Below are 20714 nucleotides of genomic sequence, written 5' to 3' on the forward strand. Positions count from 1 at the left end.
GGGCCAGAGGTTGTCGAGCTCGGAGCAAAGGTCGACAGTGCTGGTCCAGTGGTTTGCCCCACGGCCAAGGCGACAAGAAACCCCGCAAAAAGCAGCGAATGCTTCACCACGACCATCTTGATGTTGGTCGTCGGCTTCCAAAGTGGAAATGAAGTTGGCGTTGTAGCCTCCTGCAAAGCTCATCTCGGCAAAGATGTTGGCGTTCGAGCATCTCGTGAACGACGCCGCTACATCTCGGCGGAAAGGGCCCCCGAGAGCTAAGATTAACAAAACGTTAGCAAGGCCGGTTCGGAAACGACCGACCGCTGTGCCATGCATGACCGACTCGGTGCTAAGAGCTGTCGCAATACACAAAAGCAATGAACTCTTCGAGCCTGTCACTGGATATTTGATGGGTGAACAAAAACACGCTCGACGCATCACACGCAGACCAACGCCGCGTCAAGCCTCCAAGGGCGGACACGAGAGCAACAACTCAACTTATCCTGCGATGCGCTCGCTGTGTGCACAAAATGACGCCCAGAAGAAGCGGTGATGCAAGCGACGTGTGCTTCTCGCGCCTTGATGAACGCGTATGCGCCTTTCGGTACAGCAAACAATCACCGTAGTACAGTACTTGTACACATGTATGAACGGCAACGAGAAAGTGCTATATAGAGCGCCTACTTTTACACGCATCTTATAAACGTCTATTTTGAGATCGGTTTTGGCGCCGCTGACCATAGTTTCATGCTCAGCGGGCTCTTCTCGTACGGGCGCCCGGAGGACGTCGCTCCGTTCATTACGGACGACAAGGTGCGAGCTTTCTATCGACAGTATTGCATGTATGGACGCATTATCCTTAGCTCCACTTTGTCCTCTCGCGCTGGCTGCAATCGTGGCTCGGCGGTGTGTACATCCGACGTGCGCTCAGCGCGCACATCAAAGTCAACGTGCTCCAGGTGGCCGTGTTCCTCGTGCCACCGGGCCTTGGCGCCGGCCTCAGTGTCGTGGACTTCGAGCTGCACGTCAAGGCGGTCGTCTTTGGCTTCTCGGTCGTCGCCCTTGTCGTTGTCTTGCAAAGCATCGTGTTTCTGCTACGACGCAACCACTTGGCGCCGCGGCGCGGAACGCGCAAGAGCATCGACGACACCGACACGCACGTGACCAACAAGCTCTTCTCGTCGCTGCTCCTCGATATGCTTTTCCCGCCCAAGCGGCTCCTCGACGAGACGATTGGCCTCTCGCTCACCTTTTGCATGGCCGGCCTCGTCATGCAGCTCCTCTCGGACCGTGATCTTGGTGCCTACGCCAGCACCTACGCCAACTGCGACATTGTCGAAAACGTCTTGGGTTGGACCGTCTACGCCACGGCGCAATATCCGATGAGCGCGAGGAGCCCCGTCGACGTCAATACGTGGCGCGTCGGTGCGCCCACCGCACTCGACGACGTCCAGCGCGCGGTCTACGTCACGGGGCTTGCGGGGCTCGACTGGATCTTCAAGACGGTGGTGCCGTCTGCTCTCACGGCTCGCTTAGTCGTGCGCTACTGTCTCTTCGCGACACCGGTACTCTTGAACTTTGGCGTACTTCCGCCGACGACAGCGCTCTTTGAGTACCTCGTGGAGCAGGCGCTTGGCATTGGATTCGGTCATGTGCCGTGCGAAGACGCATTTCTACTGCTCATGTACGCCGTCGCCTACGCCGTGGCAACCGGGCTTATCGCAGCAAGCACCTCGGCGCCCCTACCTGTCTCGCTGGGGCTGGCGGCGGCGCTCGGGCGGTGGCTTGCCTCGAGTCGTATACGCTCGTGGAATGAGACGCTAACGCGAGAGATTCTCATGACAACGTCGACCAAAGTCGTGCCATTCTCGCCCGACCATGAGCGAACCATGGTCTCCGAAGCCGACTTGAAGGGCTCGATGGGCGACGTTCCCGAGCTCTGGCGATATACGCTCTTCGACAGCGATCGCGTGCTCTCAGCGCTGCGATATGCTTTTGTCATGACGCTCTCTGCGGGAGCCGGCGCCGGTTTTGCGAGTATCTCCGACTCAGATCGGGACCAATGCGGCAGCTACCTCGTACGTCCTTGCTCTTTGTGGTGTATGATGCTAATGGCGACCGTATAGCTCGAGCTTTTACTCGGTCTCTGGGTGGTCGTGCAACTTCGTGTTTTGATTCCGACGTCGGCGCGAGTTCGTCGGTGGTCATGCTACATCCCAGACGGCCTTCTCAATGCCGTTGGGTGGCTTCTCGACCGCCTCTTGCGCGTGGTGTTGTTGCTGCTGCTTGGCTGTTTCTTTGCCCGAGACGCCATGTCGGCCACCTGCGCATGGACACCGTGCACCGCCGCGTACAGCTCGATTGCCATGGTGCACGCGTACACGATTTGCCAGCGCCACCCGTGCCGCGCAACCTACATTGTACAGATTCTCCTATTGTATGAGGGTGTTGTACTATCGCATTGTGCTAGATGGCGCTCGCGGGTCTTGGTGCGCTTTGTGCGAATCTGAGCTTTGCCATCGCCCTCTTTTTGGCTGCGCTCGTTCCGCCGCGCTTCTGGCATGGCCTCGAGCTCCTGCAATACATGCGCGTTGTGATTTCCAGTACAGTGTTTGAGCCCAAACAGCGTTTCGACTACTGGATCCTTGTCACGATGCTGGCAACGCCGATTTCGTTGGCCTCGTTGTTGGTCGCGACCGTCCTCGTATCCCCCCTCTTTCCTTTCTGCGGTTCGACCCTCTTTCTCGTGAGCTCTGAATCTGAATCTGAATCTGAATCTGAATCTGAATCTGAAACGATCCTGTATGTTGTAGGCGGGATTTCCGCGGCCCCGACGCTTCTGGAGCACATACGAAACGTGGCACGACGGCGAGGACGCTTGCTACTATGAGCACTTTTTCGATGCGCTCACCCTCGAGCTGCCATCGCTCTTGGCTCCTGCGTCGGTCTTGCACCAGCGGTCGCACCAAGGCGGCCACGACATATACCTCCTTCGCGTCGACAATTTTCTCGGCCTTCTCGAGGTGCTCGAGCTCAGCACCGACTACTGCGTCGTGCGCTTTAAGGGATTGGAGCTCCAGGAGACGACGAGCTGTCACCATCTCGAAGCGTCCAAGGTACACCATCTCCTCTCACAGTCGACACACGACACGTGTATTATTAGCTCGACGATGTCATTGCCGACGCCTTTGACGAAGCAAACCCGAGCGAGGACGACGCACCGCACCGACTGCCGTCGCCCCGCACGTTTACCGTACGTACATTGCTCCACAACCATTTTTGATGGTAACGATTGTAGCCACTACTGCGGACGCCGATTCGCATGTACAACATTTCCACCGTGACGCTCGTGGACTTTCTGGACGACCCGAAATGCCTCGACCTCATCCACGAGGCCTTTTACGTCACTTTGGTTTCGGAGCTCAACCGCGTGACGCACGGGTCGGTACCTGAGATTTGGCTCTCGTTTCCCGTCTCGATCTCGGGCTTGGATTTCGTGCTCAAGGAGTTTCCGACGCTCTACTGGGACTATTTGCAAAGCAAAAACAAAAAACAGCGACACTTTCAAAACCCCCGCGATATTCTCAAGGTAGACAGATTCCTCGAGTCCGGGCGTCAACACGATGGTGTAGGCCGAGGAAATACCGGTGCCAACGCCAACGCCGCCATCGCGCGAGCCGCGTCGGTCGTCGCTCAAGCTCGCCACCGACGCCATTTTACGCCTCGTGACGCACCTCAAGCCCGTGCGAGCGTCTGTCTCGGCCGCGCCAAAAGCGCGACCGTCGGTGAGAGCCCGCGAAGAGCGCACGGCGTCGCAGAAGGAGCGTTTGGAAATCGCGTACGGTCTCAACGACACGGAAGCCGCCAGTGTCGACTACGAGTCACTGGCAAAGCAGCGACCGACGGTTGTGCACGGGCGTCGGTCCTTCATGTGGGGTGACATTGAGAGCCACGAGGAAGCGTCGACGCCATTTGTCAACCCCGGCGTCGCTGTCCGAGCGTCGTTTCTCAAGGACCGGTGGAACAAAGTGACGGAATTCCACCTTCTCGCGGCGTCATGTTTTGCGATTGTCGAAACCCTTGGGTTGCCGTTTATGGCTTTGAAACTCACGAAGTTTCATGGAATCTCGTAGGTTTGGGGTCCACGAAAAGCGCGGGCCGAGCCATATTTTCGACTGCTTTCAGGGCCATTTTCCGCGGTCCCTCGAGAACGACTGGCTCCAGGCGAACACAACCTTATATGATGTTGTCGTGCGTGCGTACCGGCTTGCGGTACGTCATGCTTTGATCGCATGTCCAATGGTCTAAATCAATTCGGATAAATAGGTCAAAATGGGCCTCGACAAGTTTGCGCAAGGCGACACCGATCTGTACGACACGCCAGACGAACTCGAAGCCACGATCCAACACTACCAGTCCAAGTGGCACATTGGGCCGCGTCACACCGCCACGTACAGCACTGACAGCGATTTCGCTCATTTGAAAATACTTGGATTTGGTTTAGGTGGAAATACTACATCACGACGAACCGACCGAACCTCTTTGCCCTCACCAAGAACGCCAATGGCCAGTACATGTCGAATGTCTATACCCTTGGCCGGTACGTAGTCAGAACATCTCGAGGCCGGCCAACCGTGGTTGACGTAGGCAAGACGCCACGCTGGTGGCACTCAACCGTGCGGCGTGCGAAGGCACGTGGCATGGCCTTGCCCTGGAGCTGCTCTACATGACCAACGACGACGACGAGCGCTTCTCGGTGCGACGAGCCATTGTCTCTCGAAACCTTATCGCGCTGATTAGATCCAGTCCAATGCACAGCTACTTCGCAACCTCCTCGTGCAGTCGGCGGACCCACCCTTGGGCTACCCTATCTACTGCACTGGCGCCGTCTTTATCAAGCTCTAACACTAATCCTAAAGCTACTTTTTCGCTGCATACGACGCAGAACGAGTAATAGTTAGATATGTGATTGCGGTCCCACTTAGTGCATTGCGATCGGGGCGAGCGGGAGACCGTACTCGTCGACCATTGGGTTGCGTTGCTCCTTCCGGTCCGTCGCGGTCGTCGGCGCCGCGGGCAGATCCTGCGCGAGGTACGACGGCGTCGCGTCGACGGGCGCTGCCGCTTCTTCCATCGCCCACTCGTCTTCGAGGCCTTCGAGCTCCGCCTCAAGCTCCGACTCGTCAATGTCTTGGCCAATGCTATGTGAATGCATGTGAGCTTGATGGTCGGTTGATGCGGACAACGACGTACCCATACGACCGGCCCAAGATATCTTGGATCTCGTTCATGTCTTCGAGGAGGTCAGCCATGTCGTCTTGCGTATTCTACACCGAGTCGCATGCGTGCTTACAGGTAGGACGATGCGTACCTCGAGCTCTTCAAAGTTGAATTTCTTGTGCTCGGCCTTGAGCTGCGCCGTCGCCGTCTTCATCGCCGAGACCGTATCGAGCGAGTCCTTGGCCGTCTCGATCGCAAACGTCGCCTGAAACTCGTCAGATGACGTAGCACGTGCAATGTCGTACCTGCTCAATGTTGAACGACTGCGCCGAGAGGCTGTCGCGCTGCTGCTCGTACATCTTCTTGCGCTTGAGCGTCTGGAGCGCGCGCTGCTTGATCGATGCGAGCGCCGGACCTCGCGCCTTGGTCATCTAGGCGCAGCGCGTGACGCAGCGATCGCGCTTGACGCGCGTCGTACCTGCTCCTTGTACTTTTTGAGCTCTTGCTCCAGCTTGTCAATCTAGCAACGCTCAAGATGACGCGAGGCCGAGCTGCGCATGGAGGTACCTTGGTGTCGAGGTTGTCGACGCGGCCCTCGACGCGGCCATGCACGTCGGCAATGTTGACAGCCGGCGCCTCCGGTTTCTTCTTCCCAAAGATGCGATTCATTTCGTGCTTGCGGCAAACTGACGCGTCGTGGCCGGCAGACAATTGTAATACGATATTTTATTCTTTCTCCCTATCGTTTAAAGTACATACATATGGGTAGTTCAATGTATTATATTGCATGCGCAGGCGTGAAAGTCTAAAATAATGCAGCCAGCGTTGGACAGCACAATCACTCTGCATACAAATAGCTCGGATGCACGTCCCACGAAGACGACCATGTCCGTGTGGATGCTCCGTGGAGAAATGAACTGCAGTGGAGTAGACGTCGTCATTTCTGGTTGACATCCCTCCCCGCGGTTCCTCTCTCCAACGCCGCCAGGCTCAGGTCAATCCATTTCCACCTCTTTTCACTAGGTTAAACACATTTTACACGCTTTTATACACATAAAGCACGGATAAAACCTAAGAACAGAGTGAGAACCCTAGTGAAAGGAGCATACGTAAAGCACTGTGGCTCGCTTATGTTCCTTAGGAGATTGAGATCGCTTGCTAAGGATGCCCGAACAAAGCCCTAAGGAAATAGGACCTTGGCTTGGGGCCAATGGACATGTCCGTAATAATGTGGAAGATATTGTCACGATACGAGGACGAGTATCAACATGACTCGATTCCGCTGCGGCTCTTCTAAAAGGAAGGCAGTTTGATGGCCAGTTTGCCGCTTGGGACGAGAATGCACTCTGCCAGCATGCAACCTCCACCGAGATCCAATGGAAGGAACGAGTGGGAGCCGATGTACAGATTCCTCGCTTCATCCTTGGGAAGTTCTGCATCGTTCGATGGTTTGGATGATGTCCTTGTCGGCAGTTGGCTTCACCTTCAACGAGAGAAAAAGTGCACCCTAGCGTTAACCCAATTCTGCGGGCTAATCCTGTGTCGTCGTGCTTCGACACGGAGACCAAGTCGACGCGTTGGTGCAGCGCTTGTCCCTATGGAAGGCTCCCTGCACAGAGCGAGTCAGCAGCGTGGCACCGCTCCCATCTTATTCTTCTTGGTCGACAGCCGATACGTCCCTGTCGCGCACGTCATTCCAAGCGCAACGCTCGCTGACGTCCACTCGTTTCCCTCGCAAATACCACAACACGCACCACAAGGCTCTACCTCCTTCACTCGCCTCCAAGTATCGAGGAACCAAGCCTCGTCCTTCGTCCTCCTACGCTCACAAGACATGGTGGCGCCATCTTGGTCACCATGGCGTCGACCTCTCCCAGCGCTCGCGCGTTCCGATTGGTCGGCGCTTTCGATTGGTCGAGTGGTGATATCCAATGGTCTATTTTCGCGGGTTTGTCCCAAAATCCCAAGCCATGTCGAGGCCGCGGCGCGGTCTCTTTTTTTACAGGATTTCGGCCACGTATACAAACAGCAAGGTAAATCCCATTTCGTGGTATAAAATGACGCCGCTGAGCGTGTGGGGGAATCCACGGGCCAGTGATTTCGAGCCTACGTCAGATTCGCTTCTTCTCCATTACCCAGCAGCAAGATGCCCCCGAAGAACACCCGTGGCCGTCGTGGCGCCTCCAAGGGCGGCAAGGCCGCCAAGAAGGACGAGAAGGCCGAGTTCGTCCCCGCCGAGCGCACGCTGGCCGACAAGCTCGCGGACGATGGCATCATCGCGACCTGCGCCATGAACGCCCGCTCGGTGCATGAGAACTTCAAGGACATCAACGTGCTCGACTTCTCGATCACGTACTTTGGCAAGGTGCTCATGGAGAGCTGCGACATCTCGCTCAACTACGGCCGCCGATACGCGCTCATCGGCCGCAACGGCTCCGGCAAGTCGACCTTTATGAACGTGCTCGGCGCGCGTGGCATCCCGATCCCCGACTCGATCGATATCTACCACCTCAAGCACGAGATTGAGCCGTCCGACATGACGGCGCTCGAGGCCGTCATCACGGTCGACGAAGAGCGTACCAAGATCCAGACCGAGGTCGACGAACTCTCGGAAAAGATGCTTGACGAGGGCCTCCCGGACGACCAGGCTGAGAAGATCACGAACCGCCTCACCGACTTGTACGAGCGCTTGGACGAGATGGACGCCGACTCGGCCGAGATCCGCGCCCGCAACATCCTCCGCGGTCTTACGTTCTCGGACCAGATGATGCAGAAGAAGACGCGCGAGTTTTCCGGTGGGTGGCGCATGCGTATCGCACTCGCCCGTGCGCTCTTCATCCAGCCGACGCTTCTCCTCCTCGATGAGCCGACCAACCATCTCGATATGGAGGCCGTCGTGTGGCTCGAGGACTACCTCTCCAAGTGGAAGAAGATTCTGCTGCTGATTTCGCACTCGCAAGAATTCATGAACGGCGTGTGCACCAACATTATCGAGCTCACGCGCAAGAAGCTCGAGTACTACTCGGGTGACTACGACACGTACATCAAGACCAAGGAAGAGAAGGAAGAGAACCAGATGAAGAAGTACGCCTGGGAGCAGGACCAGATCAAGCACATGAAGGACTACATTGCCCGCTTCGGTCACGGTTCCGCCAAGCTCGCCCGTCAGGCGCAGTCGAAGGAGAAGACGCTCGCCAAGATGGTGCGCGAAGGCCTCACGGAGAAGGTCGTCAAGGAGATGGAAGGCGACTTCAAGTTCCCCAACCCCGAGCGCCTCCCGCCGCCGGTGCTCATGTTCCAGGAGCTTGCCTTTGGCTACCCCGACTGCCCACTCCTCTACGAGGGTGTCGAGCTCGGCTTGGACATGGACTCGCGCGTCGCCCTTGTCGGCGCCAACGGTTCGGGCAAGACGACGCTCCTCAACCTCATCACGGGCGACCTCACGCCGGTCAAGGGCAACATCCGCCCGCACTCGAAGCTCCGTGTCGCTCGCTTCACGCAGCACTTCGTCGACGTCCTCGACATGACCAAGTCGCCGCTCGAGTACTTCCGTTCGCTCTTCCCGACCAAGAGCGTCGACGACGTCCGCTCGTACCTCGGCCGCTACGGCATCACGGGCGAAGTCCAGACGCAGATCATGGGCCAGCTCAGTGACGGCCAGAAGTCGCGCGTCGTGTTTGCGTTCATTGCGCAGCAGAACGCGCACATGCTCCTCCTCGATGAGCCGACGAACCACTTGGATATGGAGTCGATCGATGCGCTCGCGCGTGCCATCAACGCGTTCGAGGGCGGCATGCTCCTCGTGTCGCACGACATGCGTCTCATCTCGCAGGTCGCCAAGGAGATTTGGCTCGTCGAAGACAAGACTATCCGCGTCTACGAAGGCGAGATTTCCGACTTCAAGATGCGTGTCCGCAAGCAGCTCAAGCTCGACTAAATACTTTTTCACTCCTCTCTTCTTGAACTTAATAGACAACTCTACTACTCGTTACTTCAGACCCTTTCGTAAGGTTATCGTGGTTTGTCTTAGGCTTCTTCTTGGTTGTTGTCCTCGGCCAGCATCGGCGCCGCTGCCTCCTCGCTCGCCGACGCGATCACTGTGAGCTCCTTGGCATCGTCGCCTTCGTCGTCGGTCGACTCGTCGTCGTCCTCGTCCGACGGCGCGCGCGGCGGCAAGAGCGCCGGCGCCGGTGTCGGCAGCAGCCGGACGGGACTACCGCCGGCCGAGCACGCGCTGCTGCTTCGACGCCGAAGGAAACCAGTCTTGTACTTGTGCGACTTGTTGAGAATCACGAGCTGGTGGCGGTCCACGAGGAGGCAGCCGCACTTGGCGCGCTATAGAGCGTCGGTACCCTACGAGCTGTATGGATCGGAGGAGTGTATACCTTGCCGAGGCCGTGGTCCTTGGAGGTCGAGAAGACCGTGATGAGCCGCGCGGCTTTGCTCAGCGCCACGCCCTGCGTGCACGCTTCGTGGGCGCGGACAACATGCGAATATTGATGGCGCGCCAAAAAGTCGTCGAGCGCCGTCGCGCCAAAGCAAATCGCACTGCCCCCCCGGGCGCTCTTGCCAAAGCCGTGCTTGTCCAAGCATACCTCCTAGCCGTTCATGAGGTTCCATTTGCGACCTGGCGACCAACTTGTACCTGGTCGAGTGCGACGGGGTCGGCCCACATGAGGTCTTCGGCCATTTGCAGCCACACGGACTTGGACTCGGCGCCTTTCCCGAGTACGTCAAACGACGCGAGACGAGGAATCTACACGAGGCGCATCAGTTGAGGAGATGGGATTTCTCATACATTTTGAATCGAGTCGACTTGCCGCTCGTTCTCAATCGGGCCTAGTCAACGCATGAGCTGTTGGTCAGCAATGCTAAGACGTACGGGGAATGCCGCCGTGGGCACAGAACACGTCGTCGTCGATGACGGCAGCGAGTGGCATGCGATCAAAGGCATTATTGACCTATCGCAATCGTCCTAGCGCGCGTTGCTGCGCACGTGTGCACCTGGTGCCACACGATGCAGCCTTCGTCGTTCCCAAACCGCTTCTTGCATTGCGCGAGGAATGAGCCGATGCCGTAGTGCTCTTCCCAGCCGTTCACGGCGCGCGTCTCGTGGTTGCCGCGCAGCATGACGACCTTGGTCGGGTGCATGATCTGGACAAGATATGTCCACATTAGCAATGCTGCATCCGAGTGGTACCTTTTGCGCAAAGAGGTACGCGATGCACTCGAGCGACGAGAGACCGCGGTCGACATAGTCGCCGAGGAAGAGAAACGACCCGGCCGTCAAGCCCATCCCAAGGCGCCACAAGTTCTCCGAGAAGAATTTGAGGTCCGCGAGGTTGCCGTGGATGTCGCCAAACACATACACAGGACTCTAGACATCCATGGTTGTCAAGTGCGTGCGCCTCGAATTCGCATGTTCGTACTTCCATGGCCACGCAGCGCGCTTCGCTTTCAAAGATTGTTGCTACTTGCTGCGCGAGCGCGAGCAGATCCGTGCTAAACTCAAACGAGTTGAGGTATTGAATCGCCTTGAGCGGGTTGGTAAACGCCTAGAAATGGTGCCTGAGGTGCGCGCACTCGGACGCGACAGATGAACCTCGCTCACACGCGCTGCGACGCGGTTTGGAATTTGCTTGGGAATCGCCCGAAGCACGTTGCTCGTCGCGATGCTCACGTGGCGCCCGAGACCCGCGGCGACGTGGCGCTCGCGCGGACCGTCGTCCGTCACGGAAAACATCGACGGCGCCATCGACCGAGCCGGCTTCTTCGCCCGCCCTTGGATCGCGCTGTCGCGCTCGGTCGTGAGGGCTTGCACCTGGAGCTGCATCTCGGCCATTTGATCGCGCAAGCGCTGTCGCTGCATGAGAAGATGCGTCACAGAGGAAGGCCGACCTGGATCTCGAGAAGCTGCTGCTTGTGCACAATGTCGGCCTCCGTCTGGCGCCGAGGGCTCTGGACCGCATGGCGAAAGTGCTTGGCTCCCCGAGTGTACGCGGCCCGCGGCGACCCGACTGCGTCGACCTTGTCCTCGTACGTCGCCATCCCGTCCATGCTCGACCTCGTGGAATGCTGTAACTAGAACTGGCTCGTAACCGCTTCGACACCAAAATCCGGAAACGCATCCGGAAGCCATCCTAGCACTTGTACGCGAACATCGCAACACCACGTCGTCCCAGCGTCGTACCGGCCAGCCAAGACCACCAAGATTTTATATACTTGGATATTCATAGCCACTAGCATTGATCAAAGTCCTTGCGCGCCAACTCAAGTGCACTCGTGGTGCATTCGCTTGCGACAACAATGAATGCTCTCCAAGACCTTGCCCCATTCAAGTACGGTAGGAAAGTGAAATAGTGTATAGGGCACTCGATTAAGTGCGACTCTGGTGAAACCGGTTCCAGTGTAACCGATGGACGAGGCGGCCAAGGTGCGCGAGGCGGCGTGGCTTGTTGAGGACGCGTTCGTTGGCATCGCCCGCCCGCACCCCGACAGCTCGCAGTCCATTAACGTTGCATGCTTTAACCTCTCGTACCGACTCTACTACCCCCGGCGGCTCGCGGTGCTGCTCCTCCTCCTTCTCTCATATGTTGAAGTGCCCTTTTGGTGCCGCGGTGTCGATGCCCGTGCGCCGTGCGGAGACCCCGGCGCGTCTGTAACGCCGCTGACCTTTAACCTTCCGACGCTGTCGCGGTCGACGGCGTTGCTGGTCGAGTTGTGCTGCCTCGGCGTTGTCGGTGCGAGTGATCTCCTTCTCGTGGTCGCCCTTCGACGCCACTTTGCTGCTCGGCGCGATCGGTACGCTCGTGTTTGTTTACGGAGGCTAATGACAATGAACATAGCGTCCTGGTACTGCTGCTCACTCTCGCCGCGTGCATGAACCGCCTTTTCCTTGACGAATTTGCAGCTCAAGTCGCCCTTTTCTTGCGCCTCGGCATCTTTGTGCTGACGTTCCAGACGGTCCGGAGCACGTACCTCAAGATGTTTGCCGTGCTTAACAAGGTCCAGCACATTCTGAGCCTCGTCGCAGTGTACGTGTGCTTCTTTGGCTGGCTCGCTACGATCTTATTTCAAGACACTGCCGAAGTTACTCGCCCTTCGACACCTACGCTAACGCGTCTCACGCGCACTCTAGGCGGCACCATGTCGACGTACGTCGAGTCGTCGTGGCAAATGCTCATTTTGCTCACAACTGCCAACTTTCCCGACGTTATGCTGCCAGCGTACAACAAGAGCCGGTGGCAAGCGACCTTCTTTATCTTCTTCCTCTGCTTTGGGCTCTTCTTCCTTCTCAACGTCATTCTCGCCCAAATCTTCTCCAATTACCAGCACATCGCATCGTCGGAAGCCATTGATCTCGACGACAACCGACAACGCATGCTCACCGAGGCGTACGAGCTCCTGAGCAGCATGCGGCCACCGCCGTCCCCGCTGCAAGAAAAGCAAACACTCATGTACTCGACCTCGCCACGTCGACACCCGCTCAACATCGATGCCGGACCGAGCCTAGACGTGAGCTTGTGCCATCAAGTGCTGCTCGAGTTGCAGCGGTACCGTGCGGCGCCACGCACCACGCAGAGCCACCGCCTTTTGATTGTGGAAGAGCTGGATGTCAAGGGTCTTGGCTTCATTGCGCGACATGACTTTACGCGCCTTTGCGAGGTCATGCTGACGATAACGCGTGCTCGCGTGCACCAGCCGTCCGAGATACAGCGCTGGTGTCCGCGCTTTGCGTCCACGCATTGCTTCAGTGTCTTTTGTACGTAACCAATTTTCCTTGCGAGAAACGTCATTCACTCGCATGTCGATACTAGGTCGCACGGTGCAGCACCGGTTCTTTGAACTCAGTATCGACATCCTCCTCGTCCTCAACGCGCTTGTCATCATGATCGAATTTGCGACGCCGGCGCATGCAACCGGCTTGCGCAACTGGGAGCTCGTCGACTCGGGCTTCTCACTGGTCTACGTGCTTGAAATGCTCTGCAAGCTGCTCGTTTACGGCGCCAGCGCATACTGGGATGACGGTCGAAACCGTTTCGACGCGCTCATCACCGTGACTTCGCTTGTCATCGATGCTTACGCCTACATCCCGAACGCGTACAACGACCACATGATGGTCAAGGTGCTTCTGACGACGCGCTGTCTTCGGATTCTTCGGCTCATCATGAACGTTTCCCACTACCGCGTCATCTTTCTGACGTGGCTGCGCCTCCTCCCCGTCGGCAAGAGCTTGCTTCTCGTGCTCTTTTGCAACATGAACCTCTTTGCTGCGCTCGGACACGTACTCTTTGGGGGAAAGATCACACCGAACCGCATGACGAGCGAGTTTCCCGCCTCGAGCTACACGACGAGTGGATACGCGGCCAACAACTTTAACGACATTCCGAGCGGCATGGTGACACTCTTCGAGCTCCTCGTTGTCAACAACTGGTTTGTAATCGCTGAGGGCCACGTGCTCGTGACGTCGATCTACGCGCGCTTCTTCTTTATCGCGTTTTGGCTCCTGGGCGTCATCTTGACGCTCAACCTCTTTGTGGCTTCGATTCTGGTGCGCAGTTCATGTCATGGTAGGCTCTGAAATACGGTGCGTAGGACGCGTTCGCTCTGGAGTTTGCTTCGAACCAGCGTCAGATGACCGTCCTCAAGCCGTTCGCGACCACCAGTACCAGCAGTCCCTTGGCCCACACGTTCCTGCCATCGCCGTGACGGCACCACGGAATAGCGCAATATGTCTTCGTGGAATCAGATGTCATTGGCGAGATAGCCTTGAGAGCCATCCATTATCGCATGTAGTGAATACTTAGGCTGTCCACTGACGGTCGCTTTGAAAGGCATTTTAGACGGGTCAACGCAGCGGTTCGAAAACTTAAACCTTTGATTCGCAATGCTTACACGAATGATTTTACCAGAGCCACGATCTGCTACTTGCTACCACGGGTTGTGAATCGCGTCCCACGTCACGTTTACTCAAAGTCATTCGATCGAGCGCTTTCCGAACCCAGAAAGAATCCGAGCGAGTACGGATCGAATCCCAGCTTTGTTGCCGTCTTGCAGGGCTGCAGCCTTGACCGCAGCAGCGCGCTTCTGGGTCGCGGTCAGCGCAGCATTGGGGACCATATGGAAAAGACGCGCACCAACCTTGACAACGTCCTCGACCTTGACGAGCTGTTTTTGCATGACACCCGCACTGGGGGCGCGGACATCGACCGTGACCTTCTCCGTCTCGAGAACGAGAACAACTTCATCGACATCTACATGATCACCGGCATCTTTGGCCCAGCTAGCGACCGTGGCTTCCGAGATCTTGTCGCCCATCGACGGAACCTTGATCGTGATGGGAACACCAACCGTATCTGGGCCGGTAGGTGGCGCCGGCGTCGAAGCAGCACTGGTAGCGCCTTTAGTCAAGCGGAAAAGCGGAGCACCAACCAGCGCCGTGGCGCCGACTGTCGCCAAATGCTTGACAACGACACCTGCTTGCGGCGAGCGCACGTCCACCGAGAGCTTGTCCGTCTCGAGCACAACGACAACTTCATCGACCTCGACGGAGTCGCCGACCGCTTTGACCCACTTGACGACGGTACTCTCCGAGATCCGATTTCCCATCGAGGGCACGGGGACATCGGTCGTGCTGAACTCGCGACGCGCCACATTGGGCGTGGCGACCTGGACGTGGGCAACGGAGGTCATCGGGACGCCGAGGCGAATGCCGTTGAAAGTCGCGGATGAGAGCGCAGGGACGCGGCGACCGGCTGTGAAGTGCGAAGGCGCGCGAACGGCCTTGAGCTTGTGGAGCATGAGTTTGTCAGTCCCAGAGCTCAGTCCCAGTGCCTTGTACATGTATCGCAAGGGTAGAAACTCCGTATCCGAACTATCCGGATGATGATTTAAAGTTGTTTTTCATTAAAATGGGCTCTGAGGCTGGCGACTCACGCATGGATCCCTGTGCACGTAGCGCCCAAAGCGACGCATGATGATAACCCGTGCGTGCGCTAATCGTTTTAGTATCCAATTGATAGTTTGAAATGTGTGAAACGAATTTGTAAAAGCTACAAAAGCTCGCAAACACAAACATGAAGATACTGCATTGTCATCGAGTTTACGAATATGCAATCGACGATGGCGGGTTCGTGGTCGCGGTGGGAAGCTGTTGCGACGTGCTTCTCGTGCCTCTTTCTGCTCGAAATGCTCCTCAAGCTCCTCGTGCTCGGTGTCCGCGAGTGTTGGCGCTCGGGGAAGAACCGGTTTGACGCGCTCATCACTGTCGCGTCCTTGACGATCGACATTTACGTGTATATTCCCAACGCGTACAACAACGATGCAATCGTCAAGCACTGTTTCTCGTGCGAAGAACAGTGCGTATGAGTTTCTTTGCACTCCCGATACATGAATTATGTTGTTGGCGTTCGGTTGTATTAGGTCAAATTTTGACCTTGGAGCCAGATCCAAGTCACGAGAGCCATCCATTGGTTGAATCAGATGTCAGTCGCGCGATGACGTGCCGTGAGAGCCGTCCATTCCCGCACATCGTCGGTGCACCTCGCTCCCTATGCCTAATTGCAGCCTTGACAGCTATAAAGGTACGAGTAGCAAGGCGAGATGGAGCCAACGCTCGCATGGTGATAGCCCCGACGACGACTGTGATGTGGCTCGAGGCCCGGATGTGGAGTGCACATCCCAATGTCCTATTTAGGATCCGACCCCTTGGGCAACATTCGCTCTAAGGCAGGAGCTCTCACTGACAATGCGGCGGCAAGTCTGTGCCCTCTACTACAGTAGTATCTACCGTGCGACGAGCAATACCCGGTAGAAGGTGACAGTACCATTCGGCTGCCTTTGTCCACCATGAGACTTTGTCTGCTGGGCGATATAGCAATCGCTTGTTGGTCGCGCCTAATTAGGATCGACACCCGATCTTGGCGATCAGCAACGTGGCAGTGTCAAATTTCGTCAAGGATGCTCCAGCAACCGCTGCTCGAGCTCGGGCCCGAGGACCGCCACCTGGTCACCAAAGCCGCGTGGCTCGTCGAAGACGCCTTTCGCGGCTTTGAGAAGCCGCATCCGGACGCCACCGTGCGCGCCGTGCAGCTCCTCAAGCTCTACTACCGGCTACGCTACGTGCGCTATTTCGCCGTCACCGTCCTTCTCTCGCTCTCGTACATTGAGACGCCGTATTGGTGCGCCAACAGTGGCGACCACCCGTGTGGCGACCCCGACGACGCCACGACGCCGCTGACGTTTGACATGGCGTGGCTCTCGGGCCGGCAGTCGATGGCGGTTGAAGTCGCCTGTCTCGCTATCATTTGGGGCAACGACATGCTTCTTCTCTCGTCGCTCAAGCGCAAGTACGCAGCGCGTCGCGACCGGTACATATATGCCTCCTTCTCGCAGCTCGCTCAGTCGGCGTAGGCTCGCCGTCTCGCTGCTGTACACGGCCGCGACCGTCAACGTTGTCGTGCGCCTCGCTGGGAACTTTGCCGATGCCGGTCGCGTCGCATCGTTCTTCCGCCTCTTGATCTTCGTTTCATCTCTTCGATCCGCGCGGTCGACGTACCAAAAGCTCTACTTTGTGCTCGGCGAGGTCGGCAACCTCCTCTGCCTCGTGGGGATTTACGTGCTCTTTTGCGGCTGGCTCGCGACGATTCTCTTCCGGGACACGCCGCAAGGTACTCGGATCCACCTGCCGACTACTTGAGTATCATGGACACCTGGGCATGTTTGCGTAGCCGCAATCACGTCGTCGTTTCTCGAGTCCTCGTGGCAGCTGCTCATTCTTCTCACGACGGCGAATTTTCCCGACGTCATGATGCCCGCGTACGCAATGCACCGCGCGAACGCCCTCTTCTTCATTTGCTTTGTGTTTTTCGGGCTCTTCTTCCTCATGAACGTCATTTTGGCCCAAGTCTTTTCCAACTTTCAGTGGGTGGCGTCGCGCGAAGCGGCTACGCACGCTGCCAACCGCGACCGGCTTCTCACCAAAGCCTTCCGCACGCTCGCCGCTGTCCAGAAAAGCCACACCAACGACGAGAGCGAAGACGAGCACATTGCATTGGATCTTCTCGTGTGCTTCTTCACCGAGCTCAACCAGTACAAGGTTATCAAGGCGCTCAAGAAGCGGCACATGAAGGACCTCTTCCACCAACTCGACGAGAACGACGACGGCCGCGTGTACGTGGCGCAGTTTATCGATATTTGCGACGTCATGCGCGCCTACATGAGCCTTCATCGCCCCAAGCCGAGCGAAGTCGACATGTTGTTTCCGGCACTGGCGTCGTCGCCCCGCTATCAACGCCTCTGTAAGAGATGCCATCAATCGGTTCTTATATACGTATTGCGTAGGCACCTACGTGACGCACCGCTGGTTTGAACTCTTCTTTGACGCGCTCCTCGTCATCAACGCGATCGTGATCGTCATCGAGTTTACGACGGATATCGACAATTTCTCCATGTCGGGTTCGTGGTCGCGGTGGGAAGCTGTTGCGACGTGCTTCTCGTGCCTCTTTCTGCTCGAAATGCTCCTCAAGCTCCTCGTGCTCGGCGTCCGCGAGTATTGGTACTCGGGGAAGAACCGGTTTGACGCGCTCATCACTGTCGCGTCCTTGACGATCGACATTTACGCGTATATTCCCAACGCGTACAACAGCCATACCATGGTCAAAGTCCTGCTGCTCGTGCGCTGCTTGCGTCTCCTCCGGCTCATCATGGCCGTCAAGCGGTACAACGTGAAGCGGTGACTGTCGATCCTCATTCGCGCTGGTGTAGCTACCGCGTGCTCTTCTCAGCATGGCTGCGACTCCTTCCTGTCGGCAAGAACATTCTGCTCGTGCTCTTTTGCAACATGAACCTCTTCGCCCTTGTGGGGCACCACCTTTTTGGCGGCAAAATCTCGCCGGCGACGATGGACGCGCGCTATCCCAATGTGTCGTATACCGTGAACCGGTACTATGCCAACAACTTTAACGACATTCCAAGCGGCATGGTGACGCTCTTTGAGCTCCTCGTTGTCAACAACTGGTTCGTCATCGTCGATGGCCACGTCGCCGTCACGACCATCTACGCGCGCTTCTTCTTCATCAGCTATTGGATCGTTGGCGTCATTGTGACTCTCAACCTCTTCATTGCGTCGATCCTCGTACAGCGTCTCGAGTCGTCTCGAGCACTGACTCCATGGTGCTAGGACGCCTTCCTCGCCGAGTACGTTCAAGAGCGCACGATCGAAGCAGACATGCAACACGGCGACGACGACGAAGTGTCCCTACGCAAGAGCCTCTCGCGGCGGCAGCTTGCAGCGTCGACGCGAGCGCAGCACCTCGCCGAGACTGGCGACAGCCACGAGACGGACGAGAACTCGGAGCAAGCGCGCGTGTGAGGAGCATCAACAGTCAACGACGTGATTTGTTTACTATAGTACACGCTAATAAGGGCTCTAGTCGTCCGTCGTCGTCGTCTATGGCGGCGGGAGAGATGGAGGAGATTGTGATAAATTACGCTGCGTCGCCGCCAAGGCAACAGCACATGGACTGCAGGCACTTCCAGAGGAGCGACCCGAGCGTCAATGGCGGCGCTGGAGGCCGACCATGCAGAAACGGCGTCGACTCGTTCGTAATGAGCGACGCCGACGTCACGGTCGTTGTGCCGAGCACCTCCGAGACGGTCACGGACCGTGAAAACGAGTTGCGCTCCTCCGTGATGCGGCTCGTCGACTTCTTGATCGCGGCGAGCGGCATGCGGTACAGTGGGGCGGCGGTACCGCCTGGTTTGAACTGCTCGTTCAGGGTACGGAGGCCGAGCCACCTAAATCGTTGACGTGATCCAACCGTGGATGCCAGTGGTGCTACCGGCAGACTTCGTTGCAGCGATGGGACTCGAGAAACTTTTCCATGCCGTGCGTCCCGAGGTTGCCCGAGCCAAAGCCGCGGCCGTCTGCCGTGTGGATTTGCGGGTCCGTGTAGCTGTCATTGACGCCTTGGATGTCGACGACCATGAGGCGAAAGTCGGACGAGACAAAAGTGAAGTGCGAAAACGCCTGCCGGAGAAGTTGAGCTCCCAAACTTCAGCCCTCGTCCAATAGCGTACCTGCGGTGTGTTGCGCTCGCGCTCTTCTGTCGTGCTTGTCTCCTTCCCGACAAACCCGTTGTTGTTGCTATACTTGACGTACTCGCCGGGAAGGTACTCCTCAACCGAGCACACCAAGTCTTGTCGATCTCGCAGCTACATCGACGTTAGAACGCTGACCTTGACGAAGGAGTGTACCTTGAGAAGCCACGAGCTCGCATATTTGACCTTGAGTGGCGGTTCGTGCTCGTTGTAGAGCTTGGCGTAGTACGCGCACACCGCTTGCATCTCGACATCGCTAGTGACAGGTGGCGCGTCATCCACCGGTCTCCACAAGAAATACACGGATACCATAGATATGCACTCGGCTCGGCCGCGCCCATAATGACTTTGGCGACATAGAGCTTGCCGTCGCTGTCACCATTCGTACCTAAATCCTATCGTGTGCCCTTCATCAGATACTTCATGTAGAGGCGGGGCAATGTACCTGAAGGTAGTACGCGTTGCGGAGCTGCCCCGTTGCGAACGGGACAAGGTCCAGCTTGACGATGGTATGGCACGAGTTCCACTCGAGCGTATCGGCGTCAAAGCTGAGCTTCTCGGCCCTTTCCTTGAGGAGGTGGGAAAAATCGGGCGGGTTATGCGGTACGACCGTCTTCATGATCGGCTGCAGCGTCTTGGGTTTTCGCTGCACGCCCGCTAGATACGACAAGAGAGCATGAGATCATACGCGTTGCCACAGCTTTGCTATAGTACGGCGCTGGGAGCTCGTGCCCGTCATTTCGTTGATAATTTGCGTCTTCCGCTCCTAGCACATCATCCATCCATCTCGTGTCCATCGCCAACGATTCGTACCATGTACTCTTCTTCCGAGAGATGGCCCGTGTCCATGAGCAGCTTGAGCGTGTTGAGCTTCTCAAAGTGGCTGTTCTTCTGCTGCTTGTCCGCGGCTTTGTCCTCGCGCTCGCGCTCGATGCGATGGACCGCAATCGGGAGGCCTGGTACGACCGTCGTGTCGATGTCTTCGTCGCGGACCTCGGGCACGACCGCGAGCGGGCGCGAGCTCATTGCGAGGACGTGCGAGTTGTAGCTCTTGCCTTCGTTGGTCCGTTCGCCAGTCGCAGGCAGCATCCCTCGAGCTTCGTCGCGCCTACATATAGGAGCCTGTCTACCTCGGCCGTCGCCTCCATCTTGACGTACGTAGAGGAGGAGGATGAGGTCGTCGTCGCGGAAGGAGGTCGTCCGTCGTTGCCGCGCGCTGCCGTCGTCGTCGTCGTCGACGCCCGTGGGAAACGAAACACCCTGGAGCGAGTTCTTGTTGTTCCAAGCCGTATCCGGACACCAGCATACGGATACCATTGGCGAATATCCGGACTCCCCGCGTGACTTGCGGTTTGTATACCACAGTAAGCCAGTCAGTCGTCAGTCGGCCATCAGAGAGAGATTCCTTCACA

General features: G+C 57.3%; 9 protein-coding genes across 10 annotated transcripts; 5 read left to right on the top strand and 4 right to left on the bottom strand.

Annotated features, from left to right (window-relative positions):
* The first annotated feature begins 711 nt into the window (after nucleotides 1–711).
* On the top strand, nucleotides 712–4951 carry SDRG_01884 (hypothetical protein). The gene is made up of 13 exons (XM_008607438.1): nucleotides 712–795; nucleotides 846–2060; nucleotides 2109–2402; nucleotides 2453–2728; nucleotides 2796–3098; nucleotides 3146–3235; nucleotides 3281–3571; nucleotides 3615–4066; nucleotides 4116–4254; nucleotides 4309–4433; nucleotides 4487–4582; nucleotides 4630–4738; nucleotides 4783–4951. The coding sequence occupies exons 1-13, from the start codon at nucleotides 730–732 to the stop codon at nucleotides 4885–4887; spliced, it is 3561 nt and encodes a 1186-aa protein (XP_008605660.1). The 5' UTR covers nucleotides 712–729; the 3' UTR covers nucleotides 4888–4951.
* Nucleotides 4952–4963: 12 nt separating this feature from the next.
* Nucleotides 4964–5871, bottom strand: SDRG_01885 (hypothetical protein; the record flags this gene model as incomplete). Its single annotated transcript, XM_008607439.1, has 6 exons — nucleotides 4964–5183; nucleotides 5236–5309; nucleotides 5354–5467; nucleotides 5508–5633; nucleotides 5681–5722; nucleotides 5770–5871. The coding sequence occupies 6 exons, from the start codon at nucleotides 5869–5871 to the stop codon at nucleotides 4964–4966; spliced, it is 678 nt and encodes a 225-aa protein (XP_008605661.1).
* A 998-nt stretch (nucleotides 5872–6869) lies between these two features.
* SDRG_01886 (ATP-binding cassette, subfamily F, member 2) lies at nucleotides 6870–9200 on the top strand. The gene has a single exon (XM_008607440.1). The coding sequence runs from the start codon at nucleotides 7349–7351 to the stop codon at nucleotides 9137–9139; it is 1791 nt and encodes a 596-aa protein (XP_008605662.1). The 5' UTR covers nucleotides 6870–7348; the 3' UTR covers nucleotides 9140–9200.
* Nucleotides 9201–9228: 28 nt separating this feature from the next.
* SDRG_01887 (hypothetical protein) lies at nucleotides 9229–11259 on the bottom strand (the record flags this gene model as incomplete). The annotated part of the gene is made up of 10 exons (XM_008607441.1): nucleotides 9229–9537; nucleotides 9588–9800; nucleotides 9848–9958; nucleotides 10001–10041; nucleotides 10085–10163; nucleotides 10207–10356; nucleotides 10403–10579; nucleotides 10632–10757; nucleotides 10805–11059; nucleotides 11101–11259. The coding sequence occupies 10 exons, from the start codon at nucleotides 11257–11259 to the stop codon at nucleotides 9229–9231; spliced, it is 1620 nt and encodes a 539-aa protein (XP_008605663.1).
* Nucleotides 11260–11614: 355 nt separating this feature from the next.
* SDRG_01888 (hypothetical protein) lies at nucleotides 11615–13959 on the top strand. The gene is made up of 4 exons (XM_008607442.1): nucleotides 11615–12003; nucleotides 12048–12964; nucleotides 13020–13753; nucleotides 13798–13959. The coding sequence occupies exons 1-4, from the start codon at nucleotides 11618–11620 to the stop codon at nucleotides 13909–13911; spliced, it is 2151 nt and encodes a 716-aa protein (XP_008605664.1). The 5' UTR covers nucleotides 11615–11617; the 3' UTR covers nucleotides 13912–13959.
* A 103-nt stretch (nucleotides 13960–14062) lies between these two features.
* On the bottom strand, nucleotides 14063–15052 carry SDRG_01889 (hypothetical protein). Its single transcript, XM_008607443.1, has one exon. It carries the CDS (start codon nucleotides 15043–15045, stop codon nucleotides 14179–14181), a length of 867 nt encoding a protein of 288 aa, XP_008605665.1. The 5' UTR covers nucleotides 15046–15052; the 3' UTR covers nucleotides 14063–14178.
* A 272-nt stretch (nucleotides 15053–15324) lies between these two features.
* SDRG_01890 (hypothetical protein) lies at nucleotides 15325–15636 on the top strand (the record flags this gene model as incomplete). Its single annotated transcript, XM_008607444.1, has 2 exons — nucleotides 15325–15564; nucleotides 15625–15636. The coding sequence occupies 2 exons, from the start codon at nucleotides 15325–15327 to the stop codon at nucleotides 15634–15636; spliced, it is 252 nt and encodes an 83-aa protein (XP_008605666.1).
* Nucleotides 15637–16150: 514 nt separating this feature from the next.
* On the top strand, nucleotides 16151–18715 carry SDRG_01891. 2 transcript variants are annotated; one of them, XM_008607445.1, is made up of 6 exons: nucleotides 16151–16571; nucleotides 16615–16871; nucleotides 16932–17501; nucleotides 17545–17920; nucleotides 17968–18337; nucleotides 18383–18715. In XM_008607445.1, the coding sequence occupies exons 1-6, from the start codon at nucleotides 16162–16164 to the stop codon at nucleotides 18572–18574; spliced, it is 2175 nt and encodes a 724-aa protein (XP_008605667.1). In that variant the 5' UTR covers nucleotides 16151–16161; the 3' UTR covers nucleotides 18575–18715. The 2 variants fall into 2 exon arrangements, with proteins under 2 accessions (XP_008605667.1, XP_008605668.1); XM_008607446.1 differs by having other exon boundaries at nucleotides 17545–18337.
* Nucleotides 18570–20573, bottom strand: SDRG_01892 (hypothetical protein). Its single transcript, XM_008607447.1, has 9 exons — nucleotides 20461–20573; nucleotides 20116–20410; nucleotides 20017–20068; nucleotides 19748–19959; nucleotides 19612–19697; nucleotides 19459–19558; nucleotides 19282–19416; nucleotides 19044–19231; nucleotides 18570–18999 (listed from the first exon to the last, which is right to left on the bottom strand). The coding sequence occupies exons 2-9, from the start codon at nucleotides 20389–20391 to the stop codon at nucleotides 18690–18692; spliced, it is 1359 nt and encodes a 452-aa protein (XP_008605669.1). The 5' UTR covers nucleotides 20392–20410; nucleotides 20461–20573; the 3' UTR covers nucleotides 18570–18689.
* Nucleotides 20574–20714: the final 141 nt, after the last annotated feature.

This window comes from Saprolegnia diclina, assembly GCF_000281045.1.
Source record: "Saprolegnia diclina VS20 unplaced genomic scaffold supercont1.4, whole genome shotgun sequence".
Classification (NCBI taxonomy): Eukaryota; Oomycota; class Saprolegniomycetes; order Saprolegniales; family Saprolegniaceae; genus Saprolegnia; species Saprolegnia diclina.

What these genes read in the sequence shown, in the direction of transcription:
- SDRG_01884 (XM_008607438.1), top strand. Translation starts at nt 730, where the DNA reads ATGCTCAGCGGGCTCTTCTCGTACGGGCGCCCGGAGGACGTCGCTCCG. An exon ending in CGTGCCGCGCAACCTACATT is followed by an intron (nt 2,403 to 2,452) that starts GTACAGATTCTC and finishes GCATTGTGCTAG; the next exon opens with ATGGCGCTCGCGGGTCTTGG. An exon ending in ACCATCTCGAAGCGTCCAAG is followed by an intron (nt 3,099 to 3,145) that starts GTACACCATCTC and finishes GTGTATTATTAG; the next exon opens with CTCGACGATGTCATTGCCGA.
- SDRG_01886 (XM_008607440.1), top strand. Translation starts at nt 7,349, where the DNA reads ATGCCCCCGAAGAACACCCGTGGCCGTCGTGGCGCCTCCAAGGGCGGC.
- SDRG_01888 (XM_008607442.1), top strand. Translation starts at nt 11,618, where the DNA reads ATGGACGAGGCGGCCAAGGTGCGCGAGGCGGCGTGGCTTGTTGAGGAC. An exon ending in GCATTGCTTCAGTGTCTTTT is followed by an intron (nt 12,965 to 13,019) that starts GTACGTAACCAA and finishes TGTCGATACTAG; the next exon opens with GTCGCACGGTGCAGCACCGG. An exon ending in TCTTTGTGGCTTCGATTCTG is followed by an intron (nt 13,754 to 13,797) that starts GTGCGCAGTTCA and finishes TACGGTGCGTAG; the next exon opens with GACGCGTTCGCTCTGGAGTT.
- SDRG_01889 (XM_008607443.1), bottom strand. Translation starts at nt 15,045, where the DNA reads ATGTACAAGGCACTGGGACTGAGCTCTGGGACTGACAAACTCATGCTC.
- SDRG_01891 (XM_008607445.1), top strand. Translation starts at nt 16,162, where the DNA reads ATGCTCCAGCAACCGCTGCTCGAGCTCGGGCCCGAGGACCGCCACCTG. An exon ending in GCCCCGCTATCAACGCCTCT is followed by an intron (nt 17,502 to 17,544) that starts GTAAGAGATGCC and finishes CGTATTGCGTAG; the next exon opens with GCACCTACGTGACGCACCGC. An exon ending in TCTTCATTGCGTCGATCCTC is followed by an intron (nt 18,338 to 18,382) that starts GTACAGCGTCTC and finishes CCATGGTGCTAG; the next exon opens with GACGCCTTCCTCGCCGAGTA.
- SDRG_01892 (XM_008607447.1), bottom strand. Translation starts at nt 20,391, where the DNA reads ATGCTGCCTGCGACTGGCGAACGGACCAACGAAGGCAAGAGCTACAAC. An exon ending in GAGCCGAGTGCATATCTATG is followed by an intron (nt 19,559 to 19,611) that starts GTATCCGTGTAT and finishes ACCTGTCACTAG; the next exon opens with CGATGTCGAGATGCAAGCGG. An exon ending in CGCTGCAACGAAGTCTGCCG is followed by an intron (nt 19,000 to 19,043) that starts GTAGCACCACTG and finishes TCAACGATTTAG; the next exon opens with GTGGCTCGGCCTCCGTACCC.